The sequence below is a fragment of the Electrona antarctica genome, assembly GCF_951216825.1.
Source record: "Electrona antarctica genome assembly, chromosome: 17".
Classification (NCBI taxonomy): domain Eukaryota; kingdom Metazoa; phylum Chordata; class Actinopteri; order Myctophiformes; family Myctophidae; genus Electrona; species Electrona antarctica.
In genome coordinates this window covers 26845664-26861818 of record NC_136798.1, presented here as the reverse complement: position 1 = coordinate 26861818, position 16155 = coordinate 26845664, and the positions used below count along the sequence as shown (strand labels likewise).

The following is a 16155-nucleotide window of genomic DNA, read 5'->3' as shown; positions in this document are numbered from 1 at the left end:
CTCCGTCGGTGTCACTAGACACAGGTTCTAAACCAGGTGCATCAGGGGTTGTATAAGAATAAAAGTTAAGGGTTGGGATGATCGTAAAGAGGCGGCTTGCACCTTTTGTCTGGAGGTGTGACAGTGGCTGTGCTTTGATTTATACGGCTCTAGAGATAGCAGTGGTGGAAAAAGTGCTCACACTACTAGCAATACCATGTAAAAGCGCACACACACACACACACACACACACACACACACACACACACACACACACACACACACACACACACACACACACACACACACACACACACACACACACACACACACACACACACACACACACACACACATTCAATATCTTAATTAAGTCAAAGTGTTAAAATACAGAAAAGCAATCAGTATGCAGAATTCCCACAATTCAGAATCAAAATTGGACTAGTATTTATTAAGCCCTATTTTATAATAATGTAGGAGATTTTTGATTAGTAATTCAAATTGAATTTGTTCTTTATATTCTATAAACGTATAAACGGCCAATCGACATAAGCCCACGATGTGTTGACGTCACTGAACGTCCGTCCACCTCCATGAACGTGCTGCAGTTCCAGTTTTGGCCAGCAGGGTAGTGGCAGCTTCAACGTTGGACAGCCGTTCTGGGGGCTTGGTTTCGCCACACGACAGCGGCTAAAGACGAGGTACACAAGATAAGTTAAGCCTAAGTTGCTGACGCATCTCTTTGCACCAGCCCCACTGACAAAAAGGAGGCTATGGGTTATGTACGACGCGCCACCATGCTGGAGGGACGACAAACAAAAGGAGGCACTGTAACGTTATCGCTGCTTTCTCCGCGACGGGACAAAGGGTGATCAAATTATACTATAGATAGAGGGATGAAAAAGATCATGGGTTGAGGAGGACGACGAAGTGTTTAATCCTCACCCCAGGGCCTGCCCAAAGAAGAATGGTCTAGCTGGTCTCCATGTCATGGTCCCATTAATAGCCGAGTCACTGACGACCTCGCCTACAGAATGCAGAGAAATCACCCCAGCGTGGGAAAAAAATAACACAGCGAAACAAAATTATCTCCAGTCTCTACTGGAAAATCTATTTTCTTTGTCTTTTTCTTTTCCTTTTGGTGAGACAATGGGGTTTCCGCATCTCCCATAATGCAACAGATATTTGTGCCAGGTCGTGCTGCCTCAGTGACAAGATGGGGCAGAGCAGGGGGACTGAAATGGTGCGCCCCCCCCACCACCAGGAGTCCAGATGGACCCTCACGGGTGTGGCTTCAAATTGCTACACCAAAATATCACACTGATAATGACAAAATTATAGAAATGCTCACTGACATATGCGTGGTCCATTTGGTTCCCAACTAAAAACAAATAATTGCTGGGGACCCCCCTCAAGGATCCCTGGAGGTCCCCCACCTTGAGAACCACTGCGTTAGTATATTAGCTTGATCAACCGGTCAAATCTGTACCTCATTTTGTGTGAGAGACTAGTCTATCACGTAGCGCTTTTTCCCCCCGCATATTCAGATGGAAACATCATCCTGGAGCTCGCTCATGGAAAAGCACGGTCTGCTAAATATCAACCTGCCTGATGTGTTCATCCCACTGACACAATACAAATTAGCTTTACTTCATCATCATTGTCTTGTACAATATGGATTTCACTCAATACCAAAATTGCCCTCCTGCCAAATAAAGTACTGCTTTTGCCTGGCCTGTTTTCAAGTGCTGTACAAAGCTAGAGAAGACAGTCAGCCATGCAGTCTACAGTTTTATTGTATACCGTCTCATTTTGAGACCAAATTCATCTCTGTACATCCACACTCACTTCCATGGACCACGGCGACCATCTCAATAATCGCTTCAGTTCAGACTTTTGGTTGATTACCGGTACTTCTTTGTCTGACGTACAGCTGGATCAACATGGGGTCAGTGAGTCAGGATGTTATTAATAGTGCATAATTTTCAGGCCACTGTAAAATCATAGGCTGTCTTTGTTTTGTTTTTTGTGATTGATCTCTTTTCAACTCATGTGCAGCCTGTACCTGTTGACAGTTTTAGAGAGTACCGGTAGTCATATTACTATCATCATCTCACCACAGTGAGATACCAAACTATCCAAATGGAAACAAAACAAAACAAAAAGATGTTTATTGTGATTTTGGGTTGACTGTGTCCTTTTCCAAATGACGTCAACTGACATCGACGTTAGCCAAGACATGTTCTCAGCCCCGTGAGGTCTCTCTCTCTCTCAGGTTCGTCAGGGAGCATTGTATTCATCAGTATCCATATGGAAACATCACCTTGGAAGCCTCTCACGGAAAAGGACAGTCCACTGAATATTCCAGAACATCCAGTCGACTGGAGACGGGAAGGCAATGAAACAGGATCCTCTGCCTGCTCTTCTGTTGGCCAGGGATTATCAACTTTCTTTTATTTATTTCAAGGACCCCCAATTTAATGAGATTTCTGTCTTTGAGACGCAAAAGTAAAATGTAGTTATAAGAGTTATTTATATAATATATCGGTTACAGATTTATATTTGTAAACAGTGACTCATCGTCATAAATCTGCAACCCAATCCAGATTGGAATCACACCGGTTTGATCAAGTCTGAATAGCAACAAAGCCACAAAAAATGTTTTTGCAAATCAGATTTTGAACCACGTTCCTAGTTGGTTTGAAATGCTATTCTAATCAGTCTGGACACTCGGACAAAGATGCCTGATTTAAGCTTTGTTGTACAACGACGGCACGACACATTCTAAGCTTGTAGATCGGTTATTTTTGGACGATCCCGTTGTATGCCTATACGTCCTATACAGCCGCTGGTGCAGTGACAAAGATTGCCCTCCCCGCACAGTCTCCGGCCCCTGAACACGGTCAATTGTGCATGTATAGACGAATCCATGGAGCAGTGCCCTGTAGGCCAGGTGTTGCTAATCAGTGCTGTGGTGTAAAGCTGCGCTTAATGGAACACCGCAGCTATGGCCACGCCCAGGGAACCCCTCCGTGGATTCGTCTATAGACCACTGTTTCTCAACATGTGGGTGACAGTAGGATAGTAGGTGTACAGTATGTAGTGTGTGTGTGTGTGTGTGTGTGTGTGTGTGTGTGTGTGTGTGTACTAGAGTTCCCAAATTCTGCCCGAATCCGAACCCAATGTTTTCGGGCTTTTTATATAACAATAAAATGGTATATTATGAAGATGGTGCTGACTGGCGTTTCACTTTTACTCTGTGATAGTTCTCAAATTCTACCCAAACCAAATGTTTGCCTGGGCCGGGCCAGGTCTCGGGTCGGCTCAGTTACGGCCTTAAAGGACCACTTCACCACTTTTCAACCTATCTTCATATAATAGGTCCTCACTAATAATCATGATAAAATGGCCTGATTTTTTTCTACTCAGTCTGTGTCACATAGGAGGGCTGTGGGCAGTTTAGAAACAGTCCTCCAGTGACATCATCATTAGGCAGTTTTTTTTTAAACAAAAATGTTTAGATTTTCATTATCGTGAGAACGATGGCTTCCATTTTCGCATTGCAACTTTTCAGGACTAGAAAGCCTGCAGTTTCTATTAGTTTCTATTGTATTCCCCATCAATGATGTCACTGGAGGACATTTTCTGAACTGCCCACAGCCCTCCTATGAGACACAGACCGAGTAGAAAAAAATTGCGCCATTTTTTCATGATTATTAGTGAGGACCTATTATATGAAGATAGGTTGAAAAGTGGTGAAGTGGTCCTTTAATTTTCAGGCCCGTTGATAACTCTAGTCATCATCTAGTCTGTATGTGCGATGACAGAAGCCTGTGAAGAGCTGCTCTGGAGTTCTTGGGAGCCATTCCCAGAATTGTGTTTCTGTTGGAAATCGTAAATGTTTCAGAGCAATCTCAATGTACACTGTGCCTGCCAGTTTCACATGTAGAGCAGGATTCTTACAGCTTCATTCTTACACTTTGGTTCACACTGTGTCCCGATGCGTTGCGTGCTTGTAGATAGACTATTTCCACTATCATTGCTTTTAAAATATTTCTTAGAAACTAAATAGGGAAGCCAGGGTTAATTTGGCTAAAAGATCACCTGCTATTAGTAAGCATTAATAAAGCAGGAAAGCACATGCCTCCGTTTCTATTTTCTCACTTTGGTGTTTGTGGGATCAAGGGTAGAAGATTTGATGACAACTTCGTTTCTCACATTTCATCTGGAGGCGATATGCAGGCAGCTTGTGAACCTGGACTACGGTTCATACGAGAGATTCAAATAAACACCGCTGCTGTTTTGATAAATGTCTTTTTGAAGTGAAAATGACTATGGAACACGAGGCGGCTCAACCATTCTGCAGTTCCCATCAACACCTCCTTCGAGTTCGCTGCCAGGTATTGATAACGACGAGTGATTTTTACAGCACATGGTGAAATGGAAACCCCAAAAGTGTCCCACAATAATATTCCCAACGTCACTTAATTGAGACAAATCGGGTGTTCTAAACTGGCCGTCCCTCAGCCGCACTTTATTACCAGAAATGAATTATGAAACACAGAGCTCTCGTAATTTAGCTGTCCAAAGAAACCCAAATGCCAGATTTCAATTTTTTTTGGAAAGTACAATGACGAGGGTACACATGTGTGGGTAAACCACATGAACTGCAGTGTCCCTATTCCGGGGGCGAACATCTGGCAAAAACAGACGATTTCCAAGCTTATCACACGTCGAGATTCAACTCGTGAGCTGGGACATCGGCTAATTTCAGCAAAGACATTTGGTGTAGAGTGAAACAAGGAGGAGACAAAGTATATAGACCGCTGTGGGTGGGGGACCCCGGGCTACTAAGTATAATGTTTAATTAAGGGGAAGAAAGAGTGTATTAGAGATTAGAGCATGTACCACCCACCACCCCACAACCCCTTCAGCAGGCGTGACAACCGATGACGAGTAGTTAAGTGTGACACCCTGGCCGAGGGGATTGTTTTGGCTCGCTTGGTCTCTGGTTTCATTAAATGATTACATTACCATTCCCGCTCCCCTATCGAGCACACATTGTCTCCATTTGGGGCAGATTACGTAACGCTGGTAATTGGGGCTGTGGGACAGACTGTCCGCCCATTGAGTCAGGCAGCAGTTCACAGATGTCTTGATAGCGGCCTGTCAAGACATCTGTCCCTGCTATGGTCTCCTCAATTTGTCATATACAGCAGTGGTTCTAAAACGTGGGGTCCTTGAGGGGTTCCAGGGGGTTCCAGGGGTCCCCAGCTGTTTTCAGGAGGAATACAAGAAAATAATGTTTGGTAGTTAGGAACCAAATGGACTATTATGGGACTGTAATGCTGCGTCCACACCAGCAGATGCAAAAGATACAAAACTACACAGCATATTTGTAGCTTTGTATCTTTGTAGCTGAAGATGAAACTAGCTAAAGGCTTTGTTATCTGTTGTAGCTTTAGTAGCAGCTACAAATGTCGGATATATCTTTGTATCTTCATGTCGTTGAAAGTTTATAGATGCCATAATGCTATGGCATAATGCAGTGACATCATTGTCGAGTCCTTGGTATCCCTATCGTAGCTTTTCCACGTGTGTTTATCACCACGAGCTGTATTTTGTCACAATCACCTCGGTTTGCGCTAATGAAAGACTAAACAGGATTATAATTTCATGTCAACATTCAAACACAACTCACAACTATCAGAAAATGTAATCCAGGTAAAGTAATGGCATCAGTGAGTCCTGACTTGAAGTGACAGATGGGGGAGAGAGAGAGAGAGAGAGAGAGAGAGAGAGAGAGAGAGAGAGAGAGAGAGAGAGAGAGTATGTGTGTTAAAGCACCTTCACAAGATCCTGCATGCCTGGGAATTCGCTTATTGTTACTGCCTTCAGGATTATTTATGGGACTGCCTGGGAAGGCCAGGCTGGCAGAGTGCGCGGAGGGGAAAAATCGCTGTCACCACACAACCGCCTAACTGTATACGACGGGGGGGATTATCTCGGTCCCCTTCTCCTCAGTGTTCATTTAACACAGAGTGTACAAATGGACTGCGGGTTAATTTGGTCCCATTTGTACACTCTCTGTGTAACAGACCCGTAAAGGGCAGTCTGGACCCGGTGTTGAGAGAGATGCAACAACATACCTAACTAAAGTTCCTGCCCACCACAATAATGGAGCTTGCATTTAAAAACAAATTTCGCCCACTGATTTACTGAGAATGAAATATATAAAAAAAAAACCTGATTCTGATGGAGACTGGGGTTCGACTCCCCGATGGTGCATCCGGCTTGGCCGGGCGTTTCAATGAAAATGATCGGCCGCGTTGTTCACGGGAAGCCGTGTGGGGGAGGGGGATCTCTGATCATTACTTGTTGTGACTCCTACTGGAAAACTTGTTTCTGGATTTTGGGACTAGAAACCTTGCCACTCTATCGGCATAACAACTAAATTGGGAAATAAATACAGAAATCTAAAAAAAAAACACAACCGAAAAACTGGATTATCTCCGAGACTGAGCACAGTAGGCAAGTGGACGCCATTACACGACACGTGGGGTGAGGATGAGGTCAACCATATCACACAGTTGCATGATATTGGCCAAATAGACACGGACATGGACATGGAAAACAGTCTGCAGGGTTTGTTGGCAGGTCAGCTAGCTTATATAGCGTGTGTTATTATTCGCATTCTCCACGGTATGTAACACTAACACTAACACACTCACACACACATGCACGTCTGTGTGCTGGCCACTCACCACTTAGACAGATGCCCTGCTTCTCCACCGTGTAGTTCAGCACAGAACATGCAGCCACGGGTGACTTGGCTATCACTATCTGGAGAGAGAGAGAGAGAGACTTGACAACATTAGTATCTGCAATTATGCAGCCGATGTGTCCCAATTTTCGTTCAAACCAGAAGTCCCTATTTGGGCATGTATTAAAAGGTGAATATTCTCAACAGTATTTAAAAAACATCACAGCTGTGTGAACTGAGCAGTGCAACGATACATTTATTGTTATAGTTACGGTACTGTGCTCTGTATTGTAGTGTACTGTACTGTGCTTTGTACTGTACATTGATTATTTTTGAAAAAAAATCATCGAGAAATGACAGCGTTACCGCGTGGGGGTACGCGGAACATCCAGACCCCCAGGAACGCGCGCAGGGGGCCGGCCCAGTTCCGGCGAGCCTTCCCACTTCCGAAACGGTGGAGAAATGACAGAGTTACCGCGTGGGGGTCCCGGGAACATCCAGACCCCCAGGAACGCGCCCCTGGCGAGCCTTCCGGCGTCCGAAACGGCGTTACCGTGTTGCAGCTTGCAGCTCGGACACTTACAGTACACAGACATAGGGACAGTCAGTTACCATGTGGGGGTCCCCGGGGGGTCCCTGAAATATTCAGACCGCCAGGAACGCACCCAGGGCTTGTACTGTAATGTACTCAGTGCCACTTTACTCTGTGCGTGTGTGTACTCTATTGGCCATTTTAGATGTTGCAGCTGTCCGTGCACGCGCACACACACGCGCACACACACACACGCACAACTGCACGCACGCATGTATGTATAGACAATTACACATAGCTGCGTAATGGAGCGGAGGCACAGCTCAAAAATGACTGATCTACAAGCTCTGCTATTTTTGGAACATTTTTGACACAGAATATAAGCACTCCTCTTGCATTAGAGCTATGTTGACAAATCAATTGGTCTTATGAACCTTAATTTATCCATTTTGGGTTGGGCAATACTTACCCACCAGTTGAAGTATGCCTGGTGGGTGGTGATGGGTGGTTTCACTGTACAAGCCGATTGTACTTAGACATGGCTTAATCTTTGAGACAATAAACTAACCTGACCCCCCTCCCGAGTCAACGGCGGAAAGATGGTGAAATGGGGACGAGGATTTACGATTTTGTCACTATCAGGACATATACTGTAACTCGGACGGCGCTGAGTCGGTTGAAGGTAGCCTGGGGTCCACCTATGCTTTCTATGGCATAGGCAGCTCCGAGCAGGATCCGCCGGGAGAATCTAGACGCATGAGACTAATTAATTAGAGCGACAGAGAGAGAGAGGTGTGTGTACGTGTGTGCGTCAATTTAACAAAGGTGCAGACGATCAGAAATCAGCAGAGAGTGATCAACGTTTGCGCTACTCTATGCCGAATTGAAGTGGACTCGGACCCATACTTTTTTTTCCTCCCTGGAAATAAAAACGTCTGGGTTTCCGAGGCTAGTTGAAGGTGACTTCGCAACGTTCGGCACGGCAACTCGCTCGTAGTTCAAGTCACCTTCAGACGGCACGCCTCCGATAGTGAAACAGAGTGCACCATTTTCAATGTGACTGGTTTTCCAACCGTACTGTGACATATACACTGCTGAATGGTTGATTTTAGTATGTATTATCGTTGTTTGTACATCTCAAGCTCCGACGTACTTATTATTAAATAATTGCAGTGAGTTTGTGTTCGTAGTCACTCAGCAAAGGATTATAGAGGTTTGTACCTCTAGCATCGTCAGACTACTTTTATTCAAAACGGTCCACAGCACATTGCTTGCATATTGTGCAAATAAAACAATATAAATCACAAGTGGTGCATTGAGAGTCTGACCAATAATACACAATGTTTACATTGGCAGCTCCGTGGTGGTGTTTGGCTAGTTAGAAAACCTTGGAGATGCAAGAAATGCCTAAATTAACTTTGGCAAGGCACTGCGTTTGTTCGTTTGGTCCACATTCATTGCGTTCTCATTGACCCGCCCAAGCAGATATAAGTCTATAGTATGTTCCAGGCTTCAGGTTTTGGGTTCAAACTCGTGGCCTATCGCTGAACTGCTTCACTGACACTGCTAGGAGTGTCCCAAACCTGTCCATGTCCTGTCTTAAAGGATTCACTTTCAACTTTTCATAGTGAAAATAGCTAATCTACAATGAAGCTTTACAGTTGTGAACTTACAGTATATAATAGCTATTTTGGCTATTCGTCTTATGATGAAGTATGTAAGGCTTAAGTGATTGTGAACATAAACATAAAGATAATTTTACAGTGCTTACGCATCTGTTTTTTTAACAGTGCGGCTCATTTCTCATGAATGCATAATAGTGAATAAATGAATAAATAACTAATGATAATTACTTTAGGTTTAAGGTTCTGACCACCCAAAACTGAAACCAATAACAAAAAAATATTTTGTCAAATAGAAACTAAACCAACATGAGTGAAAACCCTGTCTCTCTATACATTGCAATTCAAATGTTAAGAACGTAACTTCAAAGTAAACCAAGTCAGACCACAAAACTCAAACAATCACGCCCCAGACTCGTTCGCCTGCAGTGTTTCTTTAGGTTTAAGTTGTTAAAAGGAAACGCAATTCACGCTTCACACACATGGAGACATGTCCATCACGGTAATGACATGTTATTGTGGCGGCTGCGGTTTTTCAAAACGCACGACACACACACACACACACACACACACACACACACACACACACACACACACACACACACACACACACACACACACACACACACACACACACACACACACACACACACACACACACACACACACACACACACACACACACACACACACACACACACACACACACACACACACACACACACACACACACACACACACACACAGTCCTTCAGCTCTGCATGCCTGTGAGAATCAACTGAGACTGCATTATTCACACCGGCCTAATTCAAGAGAGGGGTTGGGGGGGTGAGGTGGGGGGTAGCCAAAATAACTGATTACCGACCACAGGTAATCTAATCCACTGTGAAATAGCAGTTCGAGTTTATTTTTAACCAGAAATCAAGAAAACAGCAGACATCTGCAGCCCGTTAGGCCCTAAGTGGAGATAAATGCTTGGGTTCGGATTGCCCCCCCCCCCCCCCAAAAAGCAAGCCCATTAACCGGGCACTGTGGTTGTTTTTCTTAATCCAAGACCCCCGCCCGCTATCATTCCACACCACCACCATTTCAGCTTTAAATATTGCTTCAACATGTACTTAGTGCTTTGGAATGGTTTCTTAATAGCAGGCAAGGAGATGCTGGGCCTATAGCCAAAGAACTATCATGGAGACCCGTAGTGGGTCAAAGTGACAACTCAACCCTCCTCTAAGTGGAAAGGGGAGGGGGAACAGTCATTCTAGCACATTTCTCTTGATTCATAATCTAAGACGCCCCCCACCCACTGCAATTTAAACATGCTGACTGCTTCAACATGCAGTCTCTTGTGCCTGGGAATAGTAGTATAGCGAAAAAATAGACAACTTTGGCCAGAAAACCTCTAAGTGAGCGGCACATGTGACAGCCTATTGCAGTGGTTCTCAAACCTTTTCATGTGAGCGCCCTCACATTGATACATATGTAGTCTTGCTTATAGCAGGAAAGATATCCACATACTGGGAAAATCTAAAGTAAATGTATGGGTTTGAACAGTGGAGAAAACCAGCACCAACATTTGAAAACCAATCCTGATGTCGTAGCAATATGAAGGACCGCCCGAAGCACCGCTTCTGCAATGCGGTTATGTTTTGGGGACGGTTTTCGCCCATTCATTGAATTTAGACGCCACCAGAAGGAGAAAATCTATAATGGCCTGGCTATGTGAGACTACATACCACACCACAGGCCCCCATTTCATTAGATTTGATCTCAGGGACCCCTGAGATGACAGTTGCTGATTGGAGTGTGAAATGTATGATCAAAACAGTCATTTTTATATGATAAATGAACTTACAGTAAATCAAATATCAGCGAAATTAGACTACTTCCCACTTTGCTTGGGACCCACTTAAGGACCGATATGGGTCCCCGGACCCTGCTTTGAGAAACACTGGCCTGGTGCAACAGAGTTCACCTTGAAGTTCAAATCCGAGGTGGAAAAAACGATTCAGGCAAATTTCTCCTCATTGTTTTGACGTTAAGATTGTTGCAGCGTACCGTAAGCCTGTGATTGACCCAAGTTTTCCAAAACAATGAGTCACATGACTGATCTCCTCATTATTTCTGCACCGTTTATAGCTGTCTACTGTATGCAGGAACTCTGGCCATCCTGTTTTTGCCCCCAATTATTTCCTGTTCTTATGCTTTTGTTGGTGCCCACGCACCGCCAGCAATGCATTCTGTCTGCTTTAGATCATGAAAGGGCTTTGGAGTGCAGCATGACCTGAGAAAGAGCCGGAAAGGCATTGGTTGTGAGAAAGAAATGAAAGAAATAAAAAAAATAAAAAAAATACTAATAAAACAAAACAAAGGTGGCTTGTAAAAACATCTCACCTTCAAAGAAGCTTGACAACTATCATGTCAGGTTTTGGCCAAAACCACTTAAAGGTAGGGCAGCAGATAAAGGACAACAATATCAATTGTTTATATATAATTATTATGTGGACATTACTTGAAAATTATAAGTTCTGAAAAGGTGACATGTCATGTACAGTATGTACATAATGACATGGAGGGAGTTCAGATTGAAAATTGTTCTTTCATTTAAATTTCAGCTTGACGTCACTGTGAATGTAGGGTTTTTTGATTGATATGTTTATTGACAATGTTTACATGTACAGAAAAATGCACATAACCACTATCAAATGGATAAATGCATCAAATGGATAAATGCAAGAAGGCCAATGAATGTGTATGAGTGTATGAGTGAGCGTGTCCATGTGAGTGTTTTAGACTAGGTTAGTCCATTCATCAGTAAATCCCAGCAAGGGGCTTGTAGGAACATCGCACCTTGAAAGAAGCTTGAAAGCAATGAACAAAAAAGAAAGAAAAAATCCAGACAAGAAAGAAAAATACAAGCAGACACTCAATGACAGCAAGACTCAACAAGGGAACAACGTTGGACCAAAAGCACATTCATGAAGAGAAAGGGAAATCAAATCTGTAGCCAGTGATGCTAACCGACCAACATGGGCATGTTGGCATCTTTCAGAGGTTTGACGCAAATACTTTGCTGCCCCGCGGCACATCTGGTAAACGTATGCAAGCTGTGTGGTGCTGGCCATGGGCCAATATGCCACTCTAAAAGCTGTGAGTGATTTAATGGTTCTCCTAGAATCCGCGGAGAGAAACAGGTATACGGTATCCTACTGACCACTGCTCTACACTAAATCTCATTGTCGAAAATAAAGTCTGTGAGCTTGTAGCCTTGTAGAGCTGCTACTTCTGTCCAAAAATATTCACATATTTTTTTGAGTGGTGTAAACCACTCCTACAACTGGCTTTGTTAGTCTGTGCAGAAAAAATGAGCATGGTTGCTATGTTCACCCTGTTCACCCGGGTGTGATTTCATTACGTCAGACATGATTTTTGAGTGGTGTAAACCACTCCTACAACTGGCTTTGTTAGTCTGTGCAGAAAAAATGAGCATGGTTGCTATGTTCACCCTGTTCACCCGGGTGTGATTTAATTACGTCAGACATGATTTCATTACGTCAGACAGGCTTACACCTTACACCACTCAGTTCACACGGGTGTGATTTTTAATGTTCACCTATTATGACATGCTCACTGCTCAGTGTATGGATGCTAGGCTCATGTTTTTAACGTTTCAATTTACAATTTAGGCATTTAGCAGACACTCTCAATCCAGATAGTCCGGCAGATGGGGTGGGCGGGTGGGAAATTTGGTATATAGTCTTTTTGATTGGCCTAAAATATTGTCTATATACATACAATCATGAATCCACTTGCTGACCGGCTGTCGGTATTGGGTAATTTATTTTATAGGCCGGGGTTTCTTGTGACCCTACCATTAACATACTATGGCGGGCAAAAATGTCAAACTTTCCTTATGCTTTAAGTAATGACGTCATGACAAATGTGATGAGATCAGCACAAAATGTGATGAGGTCAGCACATTTGAGTGGCTACGGCTCATTTTAGAAGGAGTGTATTTTGTGCGAAACTAATGCTTGGAGTGTATTCAGAATTCCCCTAGTTTGACATGTCACATGCTACTTAAAGCATAAAGGAAGTTTGACATTTTTGCCTGCCATAGGATGTTAATGGTAGGGTCACAAGAAACCCCTATAAAAAAATCCTATCGAAGAATCTCCCATACCGTGGGCAGTATTATGTGTGTTTTAAGTACCAGGTCTTATTACTTAACTTAAGACCTGGAGGCGTGATCAATGCCATTTGGCTATTCTGAGTGGCCAAACAGCATTGACCACGCCTCCAGGTCTTAAGTTAAGTAATAAGACCTGGTACTTAAGACACGCATAATACTGCCCTGTACGTCAGAGGTTCATGGAGCTACTGTCACTGTTCCTATGATTAGGAAGACTCTGTAAAACCTGGTAGTCAGGTAACCATCGGGGGTTTCCCCTATGGTTGCCGTCTGGTTCCTTGAAGCTTCCTTTGTAATCTTCAGAGTGTGCCGCTCTCGCATTTCACTCCATGGCGGCTGGGTTTCAAGCGGGGTGACAATAGGCGCAACACTGGAGCATGCCCACTGAGCACGACTCTTCAGTTCAAGTGGGGTGTGAAGATGACTGCGTCTCACTGTGGCAAAGAGCAGCTCTCACTTAACGGAACTCAAGTAGAGTAACTTGAGTTCACTCAGCAACTGAGTTTCCTCTGTGGAAACATGTTTGACAAACAAAACCACCTTTGTCTCTCCGCTACAGTACAGTACATCTCCCTGTCTGCCTTCCTTGTTCTGCTTGCCTTTCTGTCTCTGCCCATCTCATGTCTCTCTCAACCCGCTCTTCGTACAAGTCTGTCCTTGTGGTACTCTCTTCCTTTATGTCTATTTTGTCTTTCTCTAGCACTGATCTCTCTCTCTAACACTAGAGCCAGGATTTGTCTGATCCCACGTTTGGAGAGTCCTAGACCACCAAGCCTGAGTGTTCACAATCCTGAGTGTTCATTTAAAGGTGTAAAAACGTTCCTCACCTGTCTCTGGTGAGAATCCAGATATTGGACGATGAGACGCGTGTTGACCGTGTGACTCCATGTGTTCCCAAGGGCTGCCGTCACAAACCCAGAATCCCCCTCTTCAGATGGGATGGAACCTGGAGGAAAAGACAGACAGCAGAGGAGGTGAGCAGTGGTATGAACCATGGATTCTCAAACTTTGATTTAGTATGCATTAGGGCCTAATGCATACCAAATTGGAGTAACCTTTTTGGCATGAACTGCCATGTTTTTATTTTCTTGATAGTCGGTGTGCCAGATATCAACATTAAAGTTTAATTATGACAACACACAGAAAAATCCAAGCAAGAAACTCTTTCTAGAATAAGTTACTCATTCACTTCCACTGCTCAAACCACTGTTCCTGTCGGGTGCAGGAAATCAAAGTGGTGAACACCCGGATGCCACGGGTAATTTTAAACCCGCCACGCATGTCAGGAGCCACGGGTGATTTTTAACCCGCAGCACAGGTGTTGTCAGACTAATGACTGTAGGACTGTTGGTATGTCTAACCAACGTATGCACCCCCTATAAATGGGGGTACATGCTCCCTAGGGGTACGTGAGAGAGAACCTGGAAATTACTTTTATGTTGTGTTATGTAAGTGACTAGCATAATATTATTGAATAGAAAGCAATACTTAGTTATTTGTCATTATGTGGTCTTATTCTGAAGATATTGACATAAAAACTGAACTCAGATGTTATGGCCACAGTTTAAAATAAATCTGCTCAGATTGCAACGCTTTCACTCCATTTCTTATTTGCAATGTTATATTCTTCAAAAAAGTGGGTTATCATTCATTCGTAGTATCATATGTTAGCTATGGTTTTATCTTGAAGCTTTCCAAGCAAAATGTTGTAGTTGGGTAAAAGGAGTGCTTGGATTCAGAAATCAGGCAAAGGCGGTATTGAGAACCACTGCTTTAACTCATGTAGCTCTGACTCTGCAACTTTCTGCTGAACAGTGCCGGGTCATGAGTGAACCAGTGTTGATTTTGACAGCAAATTTAGATTTTAGTTTTAGTCATAGTCTTAGTTTTCATTTAGTTTTAGTCACATTTTAGTCACCTGGAGCGTTTTAGCGTTAGTCTAGTTTTAGTCGACTAAATATCATAAGATTTTAGTCGACTAAATCTACAGTTGATTTAGTCGACTAAAATGTATTTTGGCAGGCCTTGATACCGTCGTAATGATTTTACACTTGCTGAAAACAGCCGATCTACAAGCTCACATGTGAGCTTGTAGGTCGGCTGTTTTACTTACACTGGATCTCTTCTCCACTAGTCCCTTCCTAACATTTTAATCTAGTTTTTATTTGTTGACGAAATTGTCAATATATTTAGTCTTAGGTTTAGTCATCATAGCTTAGTTTTCATTTAGTTTCCATTTACTTTTCGTTAGTGAAAAAAGGTAGTCGACTGACATTTTTCGTCATAGTTTTAGTCGACGAAATCAACACTGGAGTGAACACAGCCTGCATGGAGGCTCATCGCAGGGGTTCAAAGTCACCAAACAACACGTTACAGCTGTGTGAGTCCTGTATTGTCCCGCCAATTTTTAATGAGGCTTGACCGAAGCACAACACAGCATTAACTAGAGTGCTACAGCTGGCTAGCACCTGATACTCTTATCAGCTCTGACTGCCTCTGTGTGACTATGACCCCCGCAGTTCACATGACAACTATAAAAACCAAGTTACAAGTCCAACAAGGAGGAGACCATGCATGAGGTGTTTTTGCCATTATCTTTACATTTAAAGGGGAGGGTTCAGCATGAGCATGTGTGCATTTATTTAGTGTTGCTTGTTAACATTAATGTTCCATAGATGTAATTCATCATTGACAACATGTGAAGAACAAATCATGTGGATCTCAGCATCCACATGGAAATGGCGTGGCTTGGACTTCATGCTTCCAGCCTGTGGGTTATCACAAGCTGGAACCATGATGTGGTTCTCAAACTTAGGACCCTCCCTAACTCTCAGAGTTACAGACCTGTAAGGGTCCATTTGACACCGCCTCAAGGAATCCTGAGGGTCCCTGGACCCCACTTTGAGAACCAGTGATATATGACCATAGAGTATATATATAATAGAGACTGAACTGGCGCGAAGCTCCGCCCCCCCAGCTATTCATGTCAGTGGAAGTTGCTCAGTGGCGTTTTGAAGCACCCGGAAGACTGCCGGAAGTACCGTCTCAGAACGTCTACTTCCGCATTTGA

General features: G+C 43.6%; 1 protein-coding gene across 5 annotated transcripts in view; it reads right to left on the bottom strand.

Moving 5' to 3' along the window:
• The window catches only part of rad51b (RAD51 paralog B), a 151537-nt gene that overhangs the window by 104576 nt on the left and 30806 nt on the right, over positions 1-16155 (bottom strand). For 4 of the 5 annotated variants that reach the window (XM_079527030.1, XM_079527029.1, XM_079527028.1 and 1 more), the window contains exons 8-9: positions 13913-14031; positions 6744-6822 (exon numbers count right to left, since the gene is read on the bottom strand). In XM_079527030.1, coding sequence (XP_079383156.1) covers positions 6744-6822; positions 13913-14031 — 198 coding nt within the window. Of the gene's footprint in view, positions 1-5176; positions 5254-6743; positions 6823-13912; positions 14032-16155 lie in introns of those variants that run through there. The other variant, XM_079527031.1, reaches the window with a different exon arrangement.